The sequence below is a fragment of the Pelodiscus sinensis genome, chromosome 15 (genome assembly GCF_049634645.1).
Source record: "Pelodiscus sinensis isolate JC-2024 chromosome 15, ASM4963464v1, whole genome shotgun sequence".
NCBI classification, from domain to species: Eukaryota; Metazoa; Chordata; order Testudines; family Trionychidae; genus Pelodiscus; species Pelodiscus sinensis.
Window position 1 is genome coordinate 2,640,369 of NC_134725.1, and position 24,628 is coordinate 2,664,996.

At 49.4% G+C, this 24,628-nt stretch overlaps 1 protein-coding gene across 1 annotated transcript in view; it reads right to left on the reverse strand.

Moving 5' to 3' along the window:
* The window catches only part of LOC102448023 (ubiquitin-conjugating enzyme E2 L3), an 89,313-nt gene that overhangs the window by 43,110 nt on the left and 21,575 nt on the right, over nt 1-24,628 (reverse strand). Inside the window, exon 2 of the mRNA XM_075897839.1 lies at nt 11,869-11,964. Coding sequence (XP_075753954.1) covers nt 11,869-11,964 — 96 coding nt within the window. The remainder of the gene's footprint in view (nt 1-11,868; nt 11,965-24,628) is intronic.

The following is a 24,628-nucleotide window of genomic DNA, read 5'->3' on the forward strand; positions in this document are numbered from 1 at the left end:
GGCACGTACAATATATATACATTGCTTAATGCTTAGATATATTTGCTATTTGTATAGGAGTAAGACATGACAAAGGTCAGGGCCTGTCACAGGTAATAACTTATAATAAGGAGACGAGGGGAAGTGAAACCAGTCTTCTGTTAAGTAGAGATATGGATAGATTCCACATCCTTTAAACTTGTGACCGGCTCAAGCAGGAAAGGAAAAAGGGAAGTATGGCTTGCCCATTGTTCAGCAAAAATGAATGAATGTAACACAGCTGTAACCACAAAGTCAGCAAGTAGGCATTGTATTTAACCTCATTGGGAAAATTAACCTGACCTATAGGAATGCTAAACGTCAAAAATGAAGTAACCTATCATGTTAAGGCACCTAAACCAGGAAGGATGTGAACCCTATAAAAACCCCTGCATATGAGATGTTGGGGGTCGGCTCTGATTTGAACATTGAGTTCCTTAGCCGTACCGTGGTTGCAACCAATAAACTTGAGTTGGACCCAGCCTGAAAGTGTGACTCTCTTCTTGGGGTAAATCAGACTAGCCTCCAAGGGGACGAAACCTTGCAATTTATGCAACACTGTGAAAGCTGTGGGCAGTGTAGACAAAACCTTAGTCTAGCTGCTTCAAAACACAATATTCTTTACATGTTGTTGTGTGACCCCAGAATTACAGACTACCACCACAAACCTTGGTCTCTTCCCCCCCCGCCCAAACTAAGCTGGTACTAAGCAATGGTTAAGCAACTTAAATGCTCAAGTCACCTTACAATAGTGTTTGTTTTGAAGTATACACAGCCGTAAAAATGTCATTTTAAATGTATTATGCCTTTGAGAACAGGTAAAATTTTCAAAAGTGCCTAATTAACTTAGGCACTATGTTTCAGGAAAAAGAAATCTGCAAGTGGTTTTGAAAACCTTACCCCTCATATATACACTAAATTCTAACTTCCCCATGTGACGGACCGGGCCGCACTGGGCACAGCTGAGGGCGTCCATTCAGGGCGAATTGCTCAAATTCGGGGCTCCTTACAGTCCCCAGACTGGTGACCTCTCCAAACAGGCCCCAAACCAATCCCACAGAGCGCTTCAGCTGCCTGCCTGAAGCCTCCCGAGCAAAACCCCTCCGACACCCCAGCAATATCCGTGCCCCAGATGGCCCCGGGCCTCATACACAGGCAGGGGGGTCTTAGAACCCAATCCCACCTACCCCGAACAAGTTCTGTCCGGTTCCAGGAAACCAGCCACAGATCCCTGGTCAATTTACCCTCTGGATCTTACCCACAAATCATGCTGAGCCAATCCTATAGCATCTAACATCTAAAGGTTTATTACTACCAGAAAGAAAAGCATGAGAGTAAGGTTGCTAAAGTATCATACATTACATGCATCAAATCTCCCAGTTCTTGATGCAGGTTCTAGCAGCTGCTGGCTTAAAAGTCCTTGTTGCGCATCCTAGCATCAGGATGGGTCCACAGTTCTTTCCGGCTCTTCGATCCCTGCACTGCTGCCTCTGGGATGAAGTGCTGAGCTGAGTACCAAGATGGAGTCGACCATATGGACTCTTTATACATCCTTCCTGGTCTCTTCTTGGCTGCAGCAGGTCACCTGGCCAGCGGCCTATCCCTGTGTTCCTTGCTGGCAGCCCTCAGGTGTCAGCCCTCATTCTTTAGGTGTGTCCTTGGCCCATTGAGTGCCATTGTCCCACAGGGCCTCGCTAATTAGCATGTCCATAGGCCGGGCTCTGCCCAATGCTCAACCACATGCAGGGAAATATTCAGTATCCACACAGATTACAGATTCCTAACTCTACACACAGACATTATACAATCACATGACTAGCGTACATAGGATTAGCAGTCAGTAAGCTTCTATTCAACACCCCACATGGCCCCCTTTTATACCATTTTTGGGGCCAACACCCCCATCTATGGGTGCAGCAGTGATCTGACTGCTTCCCTCAAATTTGGTAACATGACACCCCCAATGCAAAATTGATGCAGGAGGTGATGCCAGTAACATCACTGAGGGCATCATAGGCCTCCCCATGTTTTGGCTCTGTCTCATCACATGTTCTAACCCAATGTTAGAAACAACAGTACAGAGCAGGATCAGTGTATGAGAGCCCAGTTTGCCTAAAATAGGATTCATTACTGCAAGGTCTGTCATGGCGACAAGCACATCCTTGCACTGTCTTAGAATCCCAAGGTAAAACTTGGTAAAACCCAGAACTAATTGGATCTGCCTTTGTAGCATGATCCCCATGTGTGTCAGGTGATTTTGCCCAGAGCTGAAGAAAGTAGTGAATTTATCCAGGCCAGCTCTGGCAACTCTCTGAACCACAATTAACATTGTGTGAATGCAGGTATTCTCATCCCAAATAGTGTAGGCATTTTTGCACTTATCCATGAAAACAAAATGGTGGTGTGCCTCAGTTTCCCTTATCATGCAGCACCGTCTGGCTGGAACCTTCCTTGCCCTGTATGAAGTTCCAAGACCAGTTACAAGCATTAACTATGAAATATCAACATCACAATGTCCTTTTACATACAGTCTGTCACTGGGCACATTTCCTGACAGGTTACAAGGTGTTTCCATAAGATCAGGCACAGCATACATCCTTACAATTCTAGGTAACCGCAGCACATTGGGTACAAAGGTTAACATCAGTAACAAGAACAATCCTATCTCAGGTGTATATTAACATTCTCCATCAGGCCCCTTCTCTGGCCCCACACCATTGCAGTTTTGGCCCTTCAGGTTTAAACTGCAAATCTTCTTGGCCAAAGCAAGTCCTGCCCCTCCCCCTCCCCCTTGTCCTCTGGGCTCCAGGCCTGAAAGCTCTGGCCTGACCAAGACAATGGGCTGGCTGGGCGTGACTCCCTGGCTCACAATGGCCCTGGAATTCTCCCCCTTCCCCCACTCAGTGGGGTAACAGCAGTGAGCTGTAGACTCCCAAGTCTCTCCTCTGTCCATCTCCAACCTCTCTTTCCACATGGAACCAGATATCAGCTTCCCTGATTGAGTATGAGTGTCCACCGTGTCCAGAGATGGGAGCATAACTGCCATCTCCTGCCTCCTAGGGAGAGTGACCACACAGCCGTTCTGCTCTGCATACTTAGCTACACAGTCCTCCTCCTGAATCTGAGACACTAACTTCCCACTCTCCTCATTCACCTGGGAACAATCCTGTCCCACACACACTGACTTCCCAGCAAGCTGGTCACACACAGTCACTGGGTTAGCAGCCTGCTCCAGTTCTCTGGATGTTCCTGCCTCATCTGGAACAACCCTCAGTCCCTCTGAGACCTTTCCAACACCATCCACACTGGGTTTCCCTAAACCCAAGTCAGTGGAGTCACTGCTAACAGACAAATTCTGTCTGTCAGGCACCAGAACAAGTGCCTCACACAACAAGCCACTGCCTTTTACAGGCAGAGCTTTCCCCTGAATGCCTTCTCCAAGCCAGGCATTGTCACTTCCCTCAGTTACTGCAACCTGCTTGCTACAAGCACTGCCAGGACTCTCCTCCCTATGAGCTTCCTTAAGCAGCAGTTCACCCTTCCCTGGCTCTGCAGCAGCATTGCCCTGCTGAGCCCCAACCAACTCCTCCTGCAATTCCCTTACTCCCCGAGTCATCTCTGGCCCCTCCGGTGGATTCACAGACAATCCCCTCTCAGGCACACAGACAGACTCCAGAGTTAACAGTCCCTCATTCTCTCCCTGTGCCTGGGCTAAGGGGTCACCCTGGTCCCACAGAGTCGCTCCCCCCTCTTCCAGCAACACAGCAGCATCAGGCACAATATCAGGGTCACCACTGTCTGATTTCTGGGGTTCTGGCCAAACACTGACTGGGTCTACCCGAGTCACAGCATCCTCCTCCCCAGCAGACACAAACCGTGGGCCACCCCCTTTCCGGGCCTCAGCTGTATCCAGACCTAGCTTTGAGGCACCAACAACACTCTCAGCCATCACAGGCCGCGGGGCACCTTCCTCAGACAACGGACTGGGTGGAAACCCTTTCCCCACAGGCCGGCCACTGCCACACGCAGCTGGAGGCCTAGAGAGAATCTCTCCTTTTTCCCCGTATTTCTGACTATTCTTAGGCACCCAGCTAGCAACTGAGGCAGCTTCCTTCACTGACCCACTGCTACTTCCACCAGCCAAATCGCCCGCTCGCACACACGGTGCTTCACACCACTCCTTTTCACCTCGTGCAGGTTCAATTCCACAAACCTCACCAGTCACCAACTCCTCCCCCTCCAGAACTGTATGTTTTTCCTTAGCTACAACTCCGCTCTGGCCAGCCACTCCAGACTGCCCCAGATTTCTGGGCTCTTCCTGTCCTGGTTCTGATTCCAGCCTCACCTCTGAGGCATCAGACAGGCCCATCAAACCCTCCCTCACAGACCCCCGGCCACCTGCTTCAGGCCTGTCCTCCTTCCACAGCCCGGTTACTCCATTACCTTGGTGAGGTACATCCACTATGTTATTCCCCACCAAGACCTCAGCCAGGATCAAGTCCCGGACAGCCACCAACACCTGCCCCCTAAAGCCTCCCCACTCGAGATGGACTTTAGCCACCGGCAGGTTCACCGAGTATTCGGACAAAGTCCATTATCATTACACTTTTCCCGGGCACCGTGTCCTCCGGTCTCACCAGGTGCCCCTTGACTATCGTGATGTCAGAGCCAGTGTCCCGCCAGCCCCTATATCCAACTCCACTGACCTTCGCCTCCCCCATAAACTTCTCACTGCCCTTCCATGCCTCAGTCCTGCCATACCGGGTGAGCTCACTGCCCTCCCTCACTCCTCCATAGGTTACAGTGTTAACGTTGGCCACTGCAGTGCTCACATCTGGACCCAGGGCGGCGTCAGGGGCCTCGCTGGGGTCCAAGAACCCGGCCTGTGTGTACACTGTAATTGAATTGGTGCTTATAGAGCGGCTGGGAGCTGCCGGCCTGGGGCCACTCTTTAGGTCTGGAGAGTCAGGCCGAATGTGGCCAGATCTGCCACAGTGATAGCACTTGGCCTGCTTATCCCTGGGGAGAGCACCCCTGCTCTCGGGGCTCCTATGCATCCCCTCGATGGATTCTGGGCCGGGTCTACTCCTGAACCCCTCCCTCCGTTTAAACTGGGGGGAAAGGTACGGAGTCGTCCCCAAGGGTCTGTGCAGGTCCCGTGCCCTGTTCTGGGTATGGGCATCTGCAATCTCTGCAGCCCGTAGGACCGACTCAGGCTCCCGATCACACACAGCCATCCTGACCTGGTCAGGCACCACATTCAGAAACTGCTCCAGGGTGACCAAATCCAGCAGTTTCTCATAATTCCCATTTACTTTTGCCACCATCAGCCACCTTTTACCAAAGCCCATCAACTTGTGAGCACATTCCATATAAGAACAATCATTCATAGAATCATAGAACCATAGAGCTGGAAGAGACCTCAGAAGGTCATCAAGTCCAGCCCCCTGCTGTAGGCAGGACCAATCCCAACTAAATCAACCCAGCCAGGGCTTTGTCAAGCCGAGACTTAAACACCTCTAGGGATGGAGACTCCACTACTTCCCTAGGGAACCCAGCCCAGTGCTTCACCACCCTCCTAGGGAAATAGTTTTTCCTAATATCCAACCTGGACCTCTCCCACCACAACTTGAGACCATTGCTCCTTGTTCTGCCATCTGTCACCACTGAGAACAGCCTCTCTCCATCCTCTTTGGAACCCCCTTCAGGAAGTTGAAGGCTGCTCTCAAATCCCCCTTCACTCTTCGCTTCTGCAGACTAAACAGACCCAAGTCCCTCAGCCTCTCCTCATAAGTCATATGCTCCAGCCCCCTAATCATTTTGGTCACCCTCCGCTGGACCCTCTCTAATGCGTCCACACCCTTTTTGTAGTGGGGGGCCCAGAACTGGACACAGTACTCCAGATGTGGCCTCACCAGAGCCGAATAAAGGGGAATAATGACATCTCTGGATCTGCTGGCAGTGCTCCTCTTAATGCACCCTAATATGCCATTAGCCTTCTTGGCTACAAGGGCACAATGTTGACTCATATCCAGCTTCTCATCCACTGTAACCCCCAGGTCCTTTTCTGCAGAACTACTACTTAGCTGGTTGGTCCCCAGCCTGTAACTATGCTTGGGATTCTTCCGTCCCAAGTGCAGGACTCTACATTTGTCCTTGTTGAACCTCATCAGATTTCTTTTGGCCCAATCCTCCAATTTGTTTAAGTCACTCTGGACCCTATCTCTGCCCTTAAGCGTATCTACCTCTCCCCCCAGCTTAGTGTGATCCGCAAACTTGCTGAGGGTGCAATCCATCCCCTCAGCCAGGTCATTAATAAAGATATTGAACAAAACCGGTCCTAGAACCGAACGTTGGGGCACTCCGCTAGAAACCGACCGCCATCCTGACATCGAGCCATTGATCACTACCCGCTGGGCCCGGCCTTCTAGCCAGGTTTCTATCCATCTTACCATCCATTTATCCAATCCACATTCCCTTAACTTGCTGGCAAGAATATTGTGGGAGACCGTATCAAAAGCTTTGCTAAAGTCAAGGTATATCACATCCACTGACTTCCTCATGTCCACCGAGCTAGTTACCCCATCATAGAAGCTAATCAGATTGGTAAGGCATGACTTGCCCTTTGTGAATCCATGCTGACTATTCCTAATCACTTTCCTCTCATCCAAGTGCCTCAAAATGGATTCTTTAAGGATCCCTTCCATGATTTTTCCAGGAACCGAGGTAAGACTGACCGGCCTATAGTTCCCTGGATTGTCCTCCTTCCCTTTTTTGAAGATGGGCACTACATTTGCCTTTTTCCAATCATCCGGGATTTCTCCCGATCTCCACGACTTTTCAAAGATAATAGCCAAAGGCTCCTCAATGACATTTGCCAACTTCCTCAGTAGCCTCGGATGCATTAAGTCCGGACCCATGGATTTGTGTACGTTTAAATAGTTCCTAACCTGTTCTTTACCCACCACGGGCTGTCCATCTTCATCCCATCTTGCGTCACTTAGCGCAGAAGTCCAGGAGCCGACCTTGTCCGTGAATACAGAGGCAAAGAAAGCATTGAGTACTTCAGCTTTTCCCCACATCATCTGTCACTAGGTTACCTCCTTCATCCATTAGAGGCCGCACACCCTCTCTGATCACCTTCTTCTTGTTAACAGGCCTGTAGAAACCTTTCTTGTTATCCTTCACATCCTTAGCCAGTCGCAATTCCATTTGCGCTTTCGCCTTCCTGATGATCCCCCGGCATTCGAGCTATACATTTAAACTCCTCCCTGGTCATTTGTCCAAGTTTCCACTTTTTGTAAGCTTCCTTTTTGTGCTTAAGTTCACCAAGGATTTCCCCTGTAAGCCAATCAGGTCTCCTACCATGTTTGCCTCTCTTGCTACGTGTCGGGATGGTTTCTTTCTGTGCCTTCAATAAGGCTTCTTTAAAATACTGCCAGCTGTCCTGGACTCCTTTCCCCTTCATGTTAGCATCCCAGGGGATTCTGCCCATCAGATCTCGGAGGGAGTCAAAATCTGCTTTTTTGAAATCCAAGGTGTGTATTTTACTACTCTCTTTTCTTCCTTTGGTCAGGATCCTGAAATCTACCATCTCATGATCACTGCTTCCCAGGTTGTCACACACCTCTACTTCCCCTATTAGTTCCTCCCTGTTTGTGAGCAGAAGGTCAAGCTGCACACGGCCCCTGGTCAGATCCTTCAGCACTTGTGTCAAGAAGTTATCCCCAACATTCTCTAAAAACTTCCTGGATTGCCTGTGTACTGCCGTATTGGTTTCCCAATAGATGTCAGGGTGATTAAAGTCCCCCACGAGAACCAGGGCCTGCGCTCTGGAAGCTTCGCTCAGTTGTCCAAAGAAAACCTCATCTACCTCATCCACCTGATTCGGTGGCCTGTAGCAGACACCAACCACAACATCCTAAAACTCCTGAACTTAACCCGGTGGGATTCAGGGGTAACCCTGAACCGCTTCAGTACATAGTCCTTAAATCGCCAGTCGTCTAACGCTTCTTCCTCCCCCATGTCATTGAATACCTCCCTGGCCTTGCCAGTCAGTTTGGTCATCGGGACAGGCATGCGCTGCTCGTCTGGGTTCTGGTTCACATTGCAGATGCACTCAAAGGTGGCCAAAAACTCCTCGATATTGTCATTATCGCTGTAGATGGGACAGATCCTCTCCCAACTCTTGTTGGCCAGCGGGGCTGGGCTCGCAGGTTGCTGTACCCTTTGTTGTGCCTCCAGTATCTGGAGTTGGCGCCGCTGGGAACTCTTCTCTGCCGCCCTCTCCTCCATGCGCCGTACGTGGGCCGCTCTCTCCGCCTCTCTCTCCTTTGCACGTATCTCTGCCAGGGCCCTCTCGTGTTCTAGCTCCATTTTCCTTGCTGCCTGTTGCCTCTTGATTTCCTCTGCAACCGCATCTGTGGCATCTGGTGGGGGCCACTCCTTGGACCGCAGCTTGTCCCACAGCAGCAAAATGGTCAGCTGCTGCTTAGTAGTCTTCTGTAGGAAGCCAATGCCCCTCTGTGAGCACAAATCCTTCAGAGCCTCTCTGCTTAGGCTTTCATACTAGTGCTGACTCATTTCAGCTGCCCTTTACCCAACCGCACACTCAGTACCACAAATCAAATTTAGACAGCGTGGGGTCCTGACCCAAAGCTCAATTGACCAAGATCTGTGGATCCTGCCAACTACGCCACTGTGACGGACCGGGCCGCTCTGGGCACAGCCGAGGGCGTCCGCTCAGGGCGAATTGCTCAAATTCGGGGCTCCTTACAGCCCCCAGACTGGTGACCTCTCCAAACAGGCCCCAAACCAGTCCCACAGAGCGCTTCAGCTGCCTGCCTGAAGCCTCACGAGCAAAACCCCTCCAACACCCCAGCAATATCCGTGCCCCAGATGGCCCCGGGCCTCATACACCGGTGGAGGGTCTTAGAACCCAATCCCACCTACCCCGAACAAGTTCTGTCCAGTTCCAAGAAACCAGCCACAGATCCCTGGTCAATTTACCCTCTGGACCTTACTCACAAATCATGCTGAGCCAATCCTTTAGAATCTACCATCTAAGGGTTTATTACAACAATAAAGAAAAGCATGAGAGTAAGGCTGCTAAAGTATCATACATTACATGCATCGAATCTCCCAGTTCTCGATGCAGGTTCCCACTGCTGCCTCTGGGATGAAGTGCTGAGAACCAAATGGAGTCGACCACATGGACTCTTTATCCCTCCTTCCTGGTCTCTTCTTGGCTATCGCAGGTCACCTGGCCAGCGGCCTATCCCTGTGTTCCCTGCTGGCAGCCCTTAGATATGAGTCACCACTCATTCTTTAGGTGTGTCCTTGGCCCATTGAGTGCCATTGTCCCACAGGGCCTCGCTAATTAGCATGTCCATAGGCCGGGCTCTGCCAAATGCTCGACCACATGCAGGGAAATATTCAGTATCCACACAGATTCCTAACTCTACACACAGACATTATACAATCACATGACTAGTGTACATAGGATTAGCAGTCAGTAAGCTTCTATTTAACACCCCACATGGCCCCCTTTTATACCATTTTTTGGGCCAACACCCCCATCTATGGGTGCAGCACTGATCTGGCTGCTCCCCTCCAATTTGGTAAGGTGACACCCCACATCAGACTACATTGTGAAAAATTATAGTTCCTAAATTTGTACACAGCATTTTTTTATCTGCACATTCAAAGCCTCATCTAGTTTAAGATGTTAAATATAGGAATTCCATGACAATTTGATTTTTCTAAATTGTAGGATAACATTTGCTATAAAGATGGGTTTTTTTCCCAGAGAAAATTCTGGTATAAAATTGGGACGTCATTTGGAGACTATGACACTTCAGTTAAACATGCTTTGTTTTTTAACCGATCAGGTCAGCTTGTAAAAAGTAGGGATGTTAGGAAACTAGTAATTAACTAATTGTGTATTTGACAAAGGGGGCTATTTAACTTGAGGCTTCAGACCAGAACCAAGGTTCAGGTCGAGACCATTCATGACTTTCTATTTGCGGATGACTGCGCCCTCAACTCAGGTACGCAAGCAGGCATGCAACACTGCATGAATCTATTCTCCGCAGCGTGCATGAGCTTCGGCCTCACGATCTCCACCAAAAAAACCAAGGTTCTGCATCAGCCCACTCCTGGCTGTGACTACACTGAGCCATCCATCACTGTCAATGGCCAGAAGCTCGATAATGTGGACAGGTTTACATATCTTGGCAGCACTCTATCGAAGGCAGCCAACATCGACGAGGAGGTGAATACTAGAATCGCCAGAGCCAGTGCAGCTTTTGGAAGGCTTCAACTTAATGTTTGGAATCGAAGAGGCATTAAGACCAAGCTAAAAGTCTACTCGGTGGTCGTCTTGCCCACCCTCCTCTATGCTTGTGAGACCTGGACTGTATATAGTCGTCATGCGAAAAAGCTGAATCACTTCCACCTGAACTGTCTACGGAAACTGCTGAAGATAAGATGGCAGCATAAAGTGCCAGATACTGATGTTCTTCTACAGGCTAATATGACAAGCATTCACACCATGCTTTGCAAGGCACAACTCAGATGGGCTAGCCATGTTGTGCGCATGTCTGATGATCGATTGCCCAAGAAGATGCTCTATGGTGAATTACAACACGGCAAGCGATCTCTTGGAGGTCAAAAGAAGAGATTCAAAGACACCCTTAAGGCCTCCCTTAAGAACTGTAACATAGATCCTGGAAATTGGGAGAGTATTGATGATGATCGTTCCGCCTGGCGCAGACGAATACATGATGGTGCAATAGCCCACGAACAAAAGAGACTGCGTTATGCTGCAGAGAAACGTCTTCTTCGCAAGTCCAGGGCTGGTATCTTCTCTTCCTCCGGTCGGCAGTCCGGTCTTTCATGTCCCCACTGTAACCGTCAATTTCGGGCTCGGATTGGACTAATCAGCCATCTCCGAACCCGCCCCCAACTAAACTTATGACACTGGGTGGTCCTCATCGACCTCGATGGACAAACAGCATTTGACAGAATTTCTATTGACTACATGAGTAGCCAATAATGAGGGGGAAGCCTCAGTCTCAGCTTGTGCTAGGTCCGGGAGCTACTCCCCGCTGCAGCTCTGCAGTTTAAATGTATTAAGAGCTGCACGGGCAGGCAGCCCAGATCTTACTACATTTAAGCTGCCGAGTTGCAGCGGGGGTAGCTCCCGGATCTGGCTTGAACCAGGACTGAGCCAGGCTCGCTCAGTCCCAGCTTGCACTGGGTCCCAGCGGCCCCTGTCTGCGGGGGGTCCCAGTGGGGAGCTGGGACCCCCCCCCCCCCGTGGATGGGGCTCCTGCCACAAAGACAGAAGAGTGGGAACTGCTTCAGTCCTTGCTTGTGCCGGGTTCCCCACTGTGCCTCTGCCTCCCCCGTCCACACCATAGAAACTGTGCTGGGGGGAAGAGACTTTTAAGCCAGCTCCCCCCAGCACCAGCTCCTGCCTTGCTGTCTCTGATACAGAGGCAGGAAGGGGGGGGGGGGGAAGAATGTACATAGTCGACTATTTGACTACTCTTTTTTTATATCCCTAATCCTGCTAAGCCTAGTTATTTTTTAACCAGTAAACAACATGTATGTTTTCAGTGCAACCATTTGCTGGATCTTATTTTTTTCTTCAAACAAAAATAGCAAACCATACTATGAAAGTCATGTTTTATAACAGCAAATAATCACCCATGTGTCAGGTTCTAACAGTTATGGATTTGTGAATGTTTCCCCCCCACCCCCCTGCACTTGCAACACAAATCATCACCAGGTACAAGTAGTGCTGTGGAATGCTTTCCAAGCACAATACAAGTGTTCTATACTCACAGGAACAATAAGCCCTTGCCAAGTCAATAAATTAGCTTCATCAACCTGGATATTACGGAAGTTTTTCATTCCACATTTGCGAATTTCTTCAAGTTCCTGAAAAACAAGCAGAGCGCAAATGTACATGAATAACAGTAATCAGCATGAGGGGAACATGGGTTCCTTTGTTTTATATTAATCTGTGTTTCAGAAACAAGTTGTGACAAGCCACATAATTAATAAAACAAACGCAATTCCTGCACTCAAAGAATTAGGGTTACCTGACAGACCCAGACCAGCCATCTGCCACTCACTGGTGGAGAGGTGCTTGGGTGAAGAGCTTTCTCTTCCCTGAGTTAAAAAAAGGCCAAGCCTAAATCCAGCATAATCAGGCAGGCACCTGGGGCCAATGAGAGCTTGCTAGAAGCCACAGGCTAATTAAACACCTGCAGCCAATTAAGGCCTGTGGTGCTATTTTAAAAGGGCTCCCTCCAGGCAAGCAGAGAGGAAGTGCTGTGTGCAGAGCACTGATGAGCAGGTACTAAAGGAAAGGTACTGGGAGGGATTATTTGGGGGAAACTGTCCCAGGGAAAAACTGCCAAATTAAGAATGGCAATAACCCTGCCTGTTGCTGCTGCCTTAAGGTTCCTGAGCCAGAACCCAGAGTAGTGGGTGGGCCTTGGCTCCCCCCAAACCTCCCCATGACATTTCAAAATCTGCCTCAAGAAGGGAGACCAGGACCCCCGAGGGGGATTTTACCCAAAACTTATGAACTAGCCTGTGATGAGTATGGCTCAGTAGGCTGTGGCTCCTGCCTCTAGTAAAGAGAGAGGCTGTGTGAAGAGCCACAGCAAGCCTCTGAGGCTAACACTATCTGCCAGTAGCGCAAGACCCACAGGCTACGTCTACACTAAGATTTTTTCTCAGCAAAAAGTATGCTAATGAAGGACTCACTTGCATGAGTTGCAATATCATTTGCATATTTTCTGCCAATCCATTTTTGTGCTGGGGTTTTTGCGCAAAAACCAAGCAGTGTAGACGTTTTCTTTTTGCGGAAAAACCCCTTTTCCTGCAAGATCAGTAAACCTCCTTTTTTGGGGCATACAGATCTTGCGGGAAAAGGGGTTTTTGTGCATAAAGAAAATGTCCACACTGCTTGTTTTTGCGCAAAAACCCCAGCGCAAAAACGGATCGGCAGAAAATGTGCAAATGAGATCATGACTCATGCAAATGAGTCCCTCATTAGCATATTTTTTGCCAAGAAAACTCATAGTGTAGATGTAGCCACAGGTAATAACTGAAGCTTTGCCAGTGTTATCACAAGCAGGCAATCAAAGTCTTCAGGGCTCGACAAACCGCTGATTCTACTCGCCCATGGTGAGTAGATTTCAGCCAGTTGCTCCGAGCGCCCCATTCACCGGTGCTGCGCGCATGCACAGTACCGGTCTGGCACATGCGCAGTGCGGGGCTGGTGAGTAGCTCTCGCCGCGGTTTGTCAAGCCCTGAAAATCTTTATATAATGAATTAAGGGATATGCCATGAAATTACAACAGAAGCCTGGTTAATAATATTGCATCATAGCTAATTTTTATTTGCACTTTTGTCACTCAGTAGTATAGGATATTAATTTGTTTAAAAAGCTTATTCTCAAAGAATGTGTATTGAGAATAGTGTATCAATTTGTCAGCTACAAATAGAAGAAACAGATACGCTAAGACTTGACTATGTGAGAAAGTTACACTGGTTTAATTGAAGAGATTATTTTAAACTAATCTAATTAAATTTGTACAAACCACAGCGTGAATACTCATTTTGGTTTAAGATTTAAGCTAAACTGAAATAAGCCCTTGTAATGAATAGGAGGAGTACTGGCCAGCACCCAGTGACTAAGGGGTTAAACTCAGGTAGCTAGCAAGGGGGTTGGCAGGAAGCCAGAAAAACCAATAGGAATAAAATGCTGAAATGTGAATTGTATAAAGGACCTTGCCTGCTTTCTTTGTGTGGGAGAGGTAAACCAGCAGTTGAGACACACAGAATGATTCAAACCCAGGCAGGACTACCATGCCTCCAAGGGATTCGGGGCATGGAAGTGGACTGAACCAAGAAAAGACTGGGAGTAAGTCAAGGAAAAAAGTGAATCTAGTCGCGATCAGGGTATTTTCTTTATTTTGTGGTTTGGTTTCAACTGCTCTGTGAGAATCCATGCCGTCTTCCCCATTTACCATCTAAGAATTGTTCCTAGAGATTGTCTCCGTGTTTGAATTTGTTTTCCTTAGTTGCTCTGTGACATCTAGCAACCAAGTCTGCTTTATTAAATGTATCTTTTGTTTTGTAATAAATCACTTTAAGGCATAGGTTCCCAAACTGGGGGGTGTGCCCCCCTGGGGGGGCGTGAGGTGACCCAGCCCTGCCCCAAGAAAGAGCCCCGTGCTGGTGTTACCTCACCCAAAGTTAATCTTTAACTGTTTGTTTTGTGCTCCCTCCCTCCTCCCGGGGCTACAGACAAGCCCCAGAGCCACTTTGAAAAGGTGAAAGCGGCGAGGAGTCCTGTGGCACCTTATAGACTAACTGAAGTGCTTATGCTCCAACACTTCAGTTAGTCTATAAGGGTACGTCTAGACTACATGCCTCTGTCGCCAGAGGCATGTAGATTAGGCTACCAGACATAGGAAAATGAAGCGGCGATTTAAATAATCGCCGCTTCATTTAAATTTACATGGCTGCCGCGCTGAGCCGACAAACAGCTGATCAGCTGTTTGTCGGCTCAGCGCGATAGTCTGGACACGCGGGTGGCGACATCAAAGGGAGTTGTCGACCACCCAGGTAAATCTCATCCCAGGAGGCATACCTGGGTGGTCGACAAATACCTTTGATGTCGCCACCCGCGCGTCCAGACTATCGCGCTGAGCCGACAAACAGCTGATCAGCTGTTTGTCGGCTCAGCGCGGCAGCCATGTAAATTTAAATGAAGTGGCGATTATTTAAATCGCCGCTTCATTTTCCTATGTCTGGTAGCCTAATCTACATGCCTCTGGCGACAGAGGCATGTAGTCTAGACGTACCCTAAGGTGCCACAGCTCTCCTCGCCGCTTTTGCAGATTCAGACTAAACACGGCTACCCCTCTGATATTTGAAAAGGTGCTAATTTCCCCCAGACAATAGGGGCCATGGGGCTCAGCTCCTTGAATAATCATTGATTAAAGGCTCAAATGGGGGAAGAATTGCAAACAGCTGCTAGCTCAAAGTCAGGACGCAGCTCATGGAACAAGCGGCACACGTGCTTTTGGAGACCCCGGACCTGGTTGTGGGACCCCCAGGTACCAGCTTAGCTGTCCTCTCCCCTCGCCCAGACACCCACGCGTACCCTGCCCCCATGCCCAGACTCCCACAAGTACCCTGCCCCCTCTGCCCAGGGTCCCACCAGGACCCTGCTCCTGCCCCCTACTTCCTGGCCAGACACCTACCCCCAACTTGCCACCCAGATTCTGCACCCTCATCCCTATCTCACTGACTGGCAGCCCTGTCTCACACACTGGATCCCTCATTTTTGGTCCCACCTCAGAGTGTAGAGGGGCCCACAAATTCCACTAACCCTCGAACCCCAGAAGAATTAATCTGGCCTGATGGCTTGAACCTCAGTCCTACCTACACTCCTCCCATGGAGCTGGGGTGCCAGGGGAGGGAGGTGTCTCAGTTGGGGCCACATCAGTGGGGTTTGGGGGGGCTAGGAGAGTTTGGGTTTTTTTGCATCTCACTTGTGTGTTCCCTGACTTATTTTTCTGTGGGTCAGTGACCCCTGACCCAAAGCAGGTTCCCTGCTCCTCCCATAAATAAAGACAACGCTGAAACATTTGTGCTGGACATATTTTATTTAAAAATGAAGCCTGGCCCACAAGGCCCCAATCGGGGCCAAGCACCCATCTGGCCACAGCATCATAACACCCCTTTAGCCCCACTCACACCTCAATCCTGAGCCTATCATACACTGGAACCCCCTGTCCTGAGCATCTCACATCCCCAAACTCCTGCATCCCCACATCCTCAGTCTGCCACAACACTCTTGCACCATCCACACATCACAAATCTGTGTCCTGAGCCCATCATACTCACAACCCCTCTGCCCTGAGCCCCTCATACACCCCAACCTGAACTCCTGCACTCTCATAGCCACAAGCCTGTGGATTGCTCAGCACCCCAACTCTCCACCTGACCCCAACACTCCCCAGCCTGGAGCCCCCTTCCCGAGCCAGAAGCCGCTTCTCCACCTCTTCCTGCACCCAAATTCCCTCCCAGAGCTTGCACCTCTCACCCCTTCCCACCCCCAAATCCCTCATTCCCACCCCAAAGCCCCCACCTCCTGTCTCAACCCAGTGAGAGTGAGTAAGGGCTGGGAACAGCAAATGATGGAGAGGAGGGAAACGGAGAGAGTGGGGCCTCTAGAAAGGGGTGGGATCTTGGGGCTTGCCCTGACATTTAAAAAGTGACCTTGGGTGTAAAAAGATTGGAGACACTACCGTAAAAAATTTTTAATTTTCAAATTTCATACCATGAAATGCGAATATATATAGATAGATAGCCTTTCGACATGTAGGGGCACTGGTTCGTTTGGTGGGGAGGCCAAAAAACGATGTAGAAGGCAATGGAACTTTTTTGAACTTTCTAGCATGCTTGCGGGAGTGTTTGGGACTGTTCTATCATGGGAGTAGGTAGCCAGTCTTGCGCTGTTACTGGTGGTGGGGTATATATAAGGCACCACGCATCCGTACGTAATAGTAGTAGTAAATAAACATTTGCAATAACTTATCAAAGTAGCTTGCGTCCATTAAATTGATTCTAAATCAGGAAAATTATTTTTATAGATTTTTTTTAATTAATATATTATGGCTGTGATTAAGAAAATGAAGAAGTACAATGAAGACTACATTAAGTATGGCTTCACTGTCATAGAAAAAAACGGGATTGATCATCCTCAATGCGTAGCATGCCACACAGTTCTTAGCAATGACACCTTGAGACCTAGTCGTCAAGTGACACTTGACGAAGAACCACAGTGCTTTGACAGAGAAACCAAAAGAGTTTTTTTGCCACTAAACTTCAAAATTTGAAACTACTGGAGCTTTTCATCAAGCGTTGGCCAAAACGGTAGAAGCATCTTATGAACTGTTTGCTAATCACTAAAGCCAATAAAGCACACACAATCGGAGAAACTCTTGTGAAGCCTTGCTTGATGAAAGCAGCTGATATTGTGCTTGGTGTCGAAAGCAAGAAAAAATTATCGGAAATTTCGCTTTCTGACAGTTCCGTGAAACATCACATCAATGAGCTGGCGAAAGATCTTAAACTTCAAGTTGGGGAGGCAGTGTTGGCGTCTCCTTTTTTCGCAATTCAGTGCAACAATACCACTGATGTAGCACAATGCTGTCAGTTGCTTGTCTACATTTGATTCCTTAACAATGGAACTGTGAAAGAAGAATTGCTTTTTTTGAAGGAATTGATGACCACATCAAAGGCTTCTGACATTATGAAAACGATTTCTGACTTTTTTGAAGAAAATAGACTTTCATGGGGAATACTGGTTGGTGTATGCACAGACAGTGCTCCAGCAATGCTTGGCTCTTGCTCTGGATTTGTGACGTTGGTGAAAGAAACAAAATCCAGCTGTAACCACAACTCACTGTGTCATACACAGACAAGCATTGGCTGCTAAAACCCTTCCAGATGACCTACGTGACTCATTGAATTTGGCCATCAAAGTTGTCAATTTTGTGAAGAAAAGTGCTTTAAATACGAAACTTTTTGATGCTCTTTGCACGGATTTGGGAACGGATCATAAAACTCTTGTTTTACCCGGAGGTACGATGGCTTTCCAAAGGTAACATGCTTTCAAGATTATTCAAACTGAAAGACAAAGTGGAAATTTCCTCAAGCAACAGAAGAAGAGTTATATCATGTATTTACGGACCAAATGTTTCAACTTTCACTGGCATACCTCGTGGACATTTTTGAATCTTTGAACAACCTCAATTTGAAGCTGCAAGGAAACAATGCTGCGAATGTTATCGCGCATCACGATGCCATCAAAGCATTTACGGAAAAAATCCAGCTTTGGAAGCGTCGAACACAAGCTCAGACGCCTAACTTTTTGTCTTTTCCGACATTTTCATCACTCGCTGAAAATGAAGGTTTCCAAGAAGTTTGTAAAGAGGATGTGAAGAGCAAAATTGTGTTTCATCTGGACTGCCTTGCTGACGAATTCATCTGCTATTTTCCAGACAACTTTTCTGGCAACCCAATTCATAAATTAGTATGCAATCCATTCAACATTGATGTTGATTCATTGCCAGAAGCACATTCATTGCAAGAACAAGCACTCGAAATAAAATATGATTCAAGTGCGAAAGATAATTTCGAAAACACAAGCTAGGAGGAATTTTGGATAAAATATTTCCCAATGTACTCAAAAGTTGGCGAAGAAGCGCTACGTATTATTCTTCCATTTTCGTCAACATACCTCTGTGAAAAGCTTTTCAAGTTTAGTCACATGAAAAACAAAACAAATCAACTGGATGTCGAAAACAATTTGCGTTGCGCACTTTCATCTTTCAAACCTAGGATTTCCCAACTCATGAAGAAAACGCAGCATTATCCACATTAAATTCGATTTGTTTCTGCTATTAATGTTAAATTACATTTTTATTAAATTTTTGTGCCAAGAAAAACTATTTGTGCATATTTTTAATTTTAAATAATTTGTATACCAAGTTTTTGTGTTCATTTTTAATTTTAAATTACAAATTGAATTTTTTGTTAAAGGGGGGTTGGATGATGGTAAAGAAGAGGTGGGGGGTGTGAGGGTTTCTCAAAAATCAAAAGGGGGGCGTGATGCCAAAAAGTTTGGGAACCACTGCTTTAAGGTAATAATTTGATTCTTGTATCCTAGAAAGTACAGGAGGTCTGTCTGTCTGTGTGTGTGTGCAGGCCTCAGATTAAGAGGTCAGCTACTGGAGACTGCAGCTTGTTTGTCTCTTTCAAGCTCTCTTGTGGCACCCCTGGGGAAGAATTCAACTGTTCACCTTAGTTTCAGGGATAAAAATCACTTGGTGGTAGCTACCCCTCGCCAAATCTGTGCATTTGTGATTCTGGGGGAAGTTTTTGTAACAGTACCTGTAGTGGCAAGGTATATTTTAAGTCTCTGCAGGCCCCCACCTTCTGCACTCAGAGTGCCAGAGTGGGGATCAGCCCTGACAGCCCTTAAACCAAAATAAACCAGAGGTTTGTACCAGTCTAATTAGACTGGTTTAGAAACCCATTCACTTTACCTCCATCATGTAGACCACGGGTCAGCAACCTATGGCTCACGAGCCAAATACGGCTCACTAAGGAGCCAGATACAGCTCTTTTGCAGCTCGAGCCCAGCCCCCACTTGCTCGCCCCCACAGCAGGGAGCCTGCGCAAAACAATCCAGCTTGTAGATGCAGCAGGGAGCCCCCAGGCAGTCTCCCCTGCTTGCCCCGCCCCCGCATGCCGTGCAGAAAAGCAACTTCGGGGCTGTTTGTTTTTCACAAACTGTGAGCCTGGAGGGGAGCAGGGAGTGGTATTTCATGGCTACTCCCGCCCCCAGCACAATCGCATTGGTGGGTTTCTGACCAATGGAAACAGCCTGTTTCAAGAACATGCAGTGAGTGAAGCACCAATCTCCCCTCCTCTCAGGCTCTTAGTCACCAATGCGCATGGCCCTGCAGCCTGTGCAGTGGGGGAGGCCAGGGCAGGCTCCTGAGAAATGTGCTGGGCTGCTGCTCTGGAGTCTCACTAGTCTGTCTCCTGGCCAGAGCCTGCTTCTGCCTCCCTCCTGAGCCCATACCCCAGCCCAGACCCTGCACTCCAACCCCTTCCTGCTCTAGGTCACAATCCAAACCCCTGCACTGTAATCACCTGCCCTAGGTCACAATCCAAACTCTCAAACGCCAATCCCATACCTCAGGTCACAACTGCCTCCTTCACCCCAACTCAGTGGCCCCTGACCCAAAAAAGGTTCCCCACCCCTGCCATAAATAAAAACAACATTGAAACCTTGTGTTGGACATATTTTACTTTAATTAAAAATGAAGCCTGGCCAACAAGCCCCCAATTGGGGCCCAGCCCCCATCTGGCCACAGCATCATAACAGCCCTGAGCCCATCATACCTGAACCCCCTGCCCTGAGCCCCTCATACACCCCAACCCAGATTCCTGCACCAGATTCCAGCCTGAATGCGTGCATGAAGCTGGATTTGACCAGTTACGTAAATTTCAAAGAAACGTGTGAAAAGATGCAGCAGAAGTCCCTTTAAATAGTCTGTGAGTACAATGTTTCATTTATGCTATTAATTATGTCAATTATTAATAATAAGTTGTATATTTTCAGTCATACAAATGAGCATTCTTATACAGCTCTGACTACTTGTTCTGAACTTTTATGTAGTTTGGCTCTTTGGTTTGAAAGGGCTGCAGACCCCTGATGTAGACAAAGCTCTAAGTTAAGGCTGAAAACAAAATATAAAGTTAACAGCAATATTACAGCAATTTGGATACTTACTACCTTCAGGAATTGCTGTATAGTTTCTTAGCTCATGCAGTTAATTATATTTTCCCTCCAGGCATGTCTACACTACAGCGTTATTTCAAAATAACAAGGTGAGCACCTACACAGAAAACCTATTTCAAAAATAACAGGCTTCTTATTCCAGAATAATAAACCCTCATTTCATGAGGAATAACACCTATTTCGAAATAGGATGTGTGTGGACGGTGCAGCTGTGGTTATTTTGAAATAATAGCCCTCCAGGGCTTCTCACAGCTGCCCTGCTGGCCACATTCATCAGAACTCTATAGTTCCCCTTCCCCTGCAGATTTTAAAGGTGCAGCCAGAGGGGAAAGGGCTTGTGGAACAAAACAGGCCCTGCCAGCCGTGTGCCACGCAGCAGCAGCAGCCTTCACTGCTGCTATGGCAGACCCCCATGCTTGCTCCCAAGCCCCTGCCTGCGGGTGGAAAAGAAGGGCACATCCTGGTCTGGTGAGGAGATCCTGGATCTCATTGAGGTCTGGGGAGAGAAAGCAAGCCTCCAAGATTTCCGCACCAGACAGAGGAATCCCAATGTGTATGGCTGTATGGCCAACAGCCTGGCCCAGATGGGCCACGTGCACCCAGGAGCAGATGCGCATGATAGTCAAAGAACCGTGCCAGGCCTACACAAAGGCCAGGGAGCAAAGCTCCCACTCTGGAGTGGCATCCCAGTCATGCCAGTATTACAAGCTGCTGAACCACATCGGGGGGGAGATCAGTGCCATCCCACCACCATCGCCACTCCCCACCCCATTGTTGACTCCTGCCTGGACACACCCATTGTCAGTCTCCAGGAGAGTGGGTCCATGGACGAGGAGGCAGCCAGCACCAACACCATGCCCACCAGCCAAGAGTTCATCCTGTCCCTGGAGCCATCCCCCCCTACTCCCAGAATGTCTCCCAGGGATCGGACAAAGCCAGGGAAGGCCTATCAGGTGAGTTGCATCGCCTTCCCTAGACACATGCAAGGGGAGGCAGTGGGCAGCGGGCAGCGAGGGGCTGCTTGCTTCTTGACCTGGGCATCGCACAGCAGCCGGTGCACATGGAGCACCAGTCCAGAGCACACCAGCACGAGTCTGCCATAAAGGAACCTTGTGCTCCTGCTCACAGGGGTTCTGAAGAGGCCTGCCTTAGTCTCGACTCTGTGGTAGGACACCTTCCCACCACAAGCCACCAGTAAGGAGGCTGGGGTCATGGAAACACGTAGCAGTGCTGCTCACAGCACGGGCTCATGCCTCCCAGGCAATCGTGGCGAGACACAGGACACCGAGTCCCTACATGGGAACCTGCTGGGGGGAGGAAGAAGAGGGACCACAGTAGCACTCTTCCTGGCAAGCAGTGCCTGCCGCCCACACACACCTCCCCCAGCTCCTTCAGCGAGCAGGGATGGAACTCCTCCCCATGTGGGAGGCCACCACTGCCAGACCCAGTGTGTGCATGGCACAGAGGGAAGGCAAGCCACCCTGACCCCCCTCCCACCTACAGGCTCCTGTCCTGGCCAGGCCAGCACCTTCCCATGCCTGCTTGTTCGCAGGACATGGGGGTAGCAAGGCTCCCCCAGGACATCTGTGCCCCTGTATGAAAGGGCCCGCTGTCTAGGCCTCAGATGGCCTTGCTTGAATCGCATCGCCATTGTCTGAACTGAGACCTTTCCGTGTCGCCTCACAGATTAGAGCTAAGCTTCATGCACAATGTCTCCTGGGATGACTGTCCTTCTCTCTGTTCTTCACAGCTGGACCAGCTGCAAGTGGGGAATGAGCCACACCTCCCACGCCAGCCTCCCAACCCCCCCAAGACCCACAGGCGCCGGCGACCTCAGGAAGACCTTGAGCAGGAACACACTGCCCACCTGCATGCCCTGCAGCAGTCTCTGGAGCAGCAGGACCGGAGGCTGGACGCTGACCTGGAGCTGCGCCGCACCACATGGCAGGAGCTGTCCATACAGAACCGCAGCACGTGCGTGGCATACATCGCTGCCATCGACTGCCAGGTCGCTGACATTGAGCCATCCAGCAACCCCTGCCCCGCTCCTTCCCAAGACGTCCCCCCCATGGCCACACAGGGCCCTGCACACGAGATGGTGGCACCTGCCTCCGCTGGTCCCAATCTCAGCCCCATCCCTGAGCCCCCTCCTCCAAGGTTCTTTCCCCAGTTACATTTACTCCAAATAAAAATATCAGACAGTTTGTTCCAAATTAAAAAAAGTCTGTTTTATTTGATGGGGAAGAAAAGGCACATGGGCAATGCACACAGGAGCAATGCAGGGAGGCACAGGCGAGTGTGTCACAGCTGGCCTTCTCTGAAACTCTCCCTCAAGGCCTCCCAGATGTGCACAGCCCCCGGATTGGCCTGCAGGATGGCAGCAGTGCGTGGCTGCTCAAAGACCCTTGCAAGCTGCTCTGCCTCTGTTCCCCCACCCTGGCAGCAATGTCTCCCCCTTGTTCTCGCACAGGTTGTGCAGGACACAGCAGGCCCTCACCACCTGGGGGATGGTGCGTTCACCAAGTTCCAGGCAGGTGAGGAGAAACCGGAACCTCCCCTTCAAACAGCCGGAAGCGCCCTCCACCACGATGTGGGCCCAGATCAGCCTGGTATTGAAGCGTTGCTTGGTGGGGTCCAGGTGTCACATGTAGGGCCTCATTTGACAGGGAAACAAGGGGTACGCTGCGTTGTCCACATCCCTGATCCTGATGATGCAGGCGAGCACGTTCTGGAAGAGGCTGGAGTTCCCGAATATGTAGGTGTCATGCACCTTCCCCAACCACCCAACATTAATTTCAGTGAAGCGGCCTCGGTGGTCCACAAGGGCCTGCACCACCATTGAAAAGTACCCCTTCGAGTTGATGTGGGCAAGGGCATGGATGGGGATGTGGGTGCTGTCGATGCCCTGCCCCCGCAGGTGGGGAAGCCAGTGATCATGGGGTCGACAGAGCCTGCCCCAGAAATCCTCGTCCTTGGAGACCCCCAGATACCGGCCGAGTTGCCCCTGCCCCCTCTCCCCTGGACAGACCCCCCACACACACACCAGCACCCTGGCCAGACCTTCCACCAGCATTACATAAGAACGGCCATACTGGGTCAGACCAAAGGTCCATCCAGCCCAGTAGCCTGTCTGCCGACAGTGGCCAATGCCAGGTCCCCCAGAGGGGGTGGACCGAAGACAATGATCAAGCAATTTGTCTCCTGCCATCCCTCTCCAGCCTCTGACAAACAGAGGCCAGGGACACCATTTTATCCCCTGGCTAATAGCCTTTTATGGACCTAACCTCCATGAAATTATCTAGCTTCTTTTTAAACTCTATTATAGTCCTAGCCTTCACAGCCTCCTCTGGCAAGGAGTTCCACAGGTTGACTACACGCTGTGTGAAGAAGAACTTTCGCTTATTAGTTTTAAACCTGCTACCCATTAATTTCATTTGGTGTCCTCTAGTTCTTCAATTATGGGAACTAATAAATAACTTTTCTTTATTGGCCCTCTCCACACCACTCATGATTTTACATACCTCATCATATCCCCCCTCAGTCTCCTCTTTTCTAAACTGAAAAGTCCCAGTCACTTTAACCTCTCCTCATATGGGACCCGTTCCAAACCCCTCATCATTTTAGTTGCCCTTTTCTGAACCCTTTCCAAGGCCAAAATATCTTTTTTGAGGTGAGAACGGCCGTACTGGATGCCATACTGGCATTCTGCTCCTGCCCCCTCTCCCCTGAACAGACCTCCCACCAGCACCCTGGCCACACCCCCAACAGTACCCTGCTCCTGTCCCCTGGCCAAACCCCCACCAGCATCCTGCTCCTGCCCCCTGGCCAGACACCTACCCCCAGCTTGCTCCTGTACCCTACTTTCCACCCAGCTTCTGCACCTCCATCCCTATCCCACTCACTAGCAGCCCTGTCTCACACACTGGACCCCTCATTTTTGGCCCCACCTCAGAGGATAGAGGGGCCCACAAAATCCACTAACCCTGGAACCCCAGAAGAGTTCATCTGGCCTGAGGCCTTGAACCTTAATCCTACCTACCCTCCCCTCATGGGGCTGGAGTGCCAGAGGAGTGAGGTGTCTCAGTTGGGGCCACATCACTGAGGCTTGGGGCGTTTTGGAGGGGTTGGTTTTTTGCATCTCACTTGTGTCGTCCCCAAATGATTTTTCTGTGGCTCAGTGACCCGACCCAAAACAGG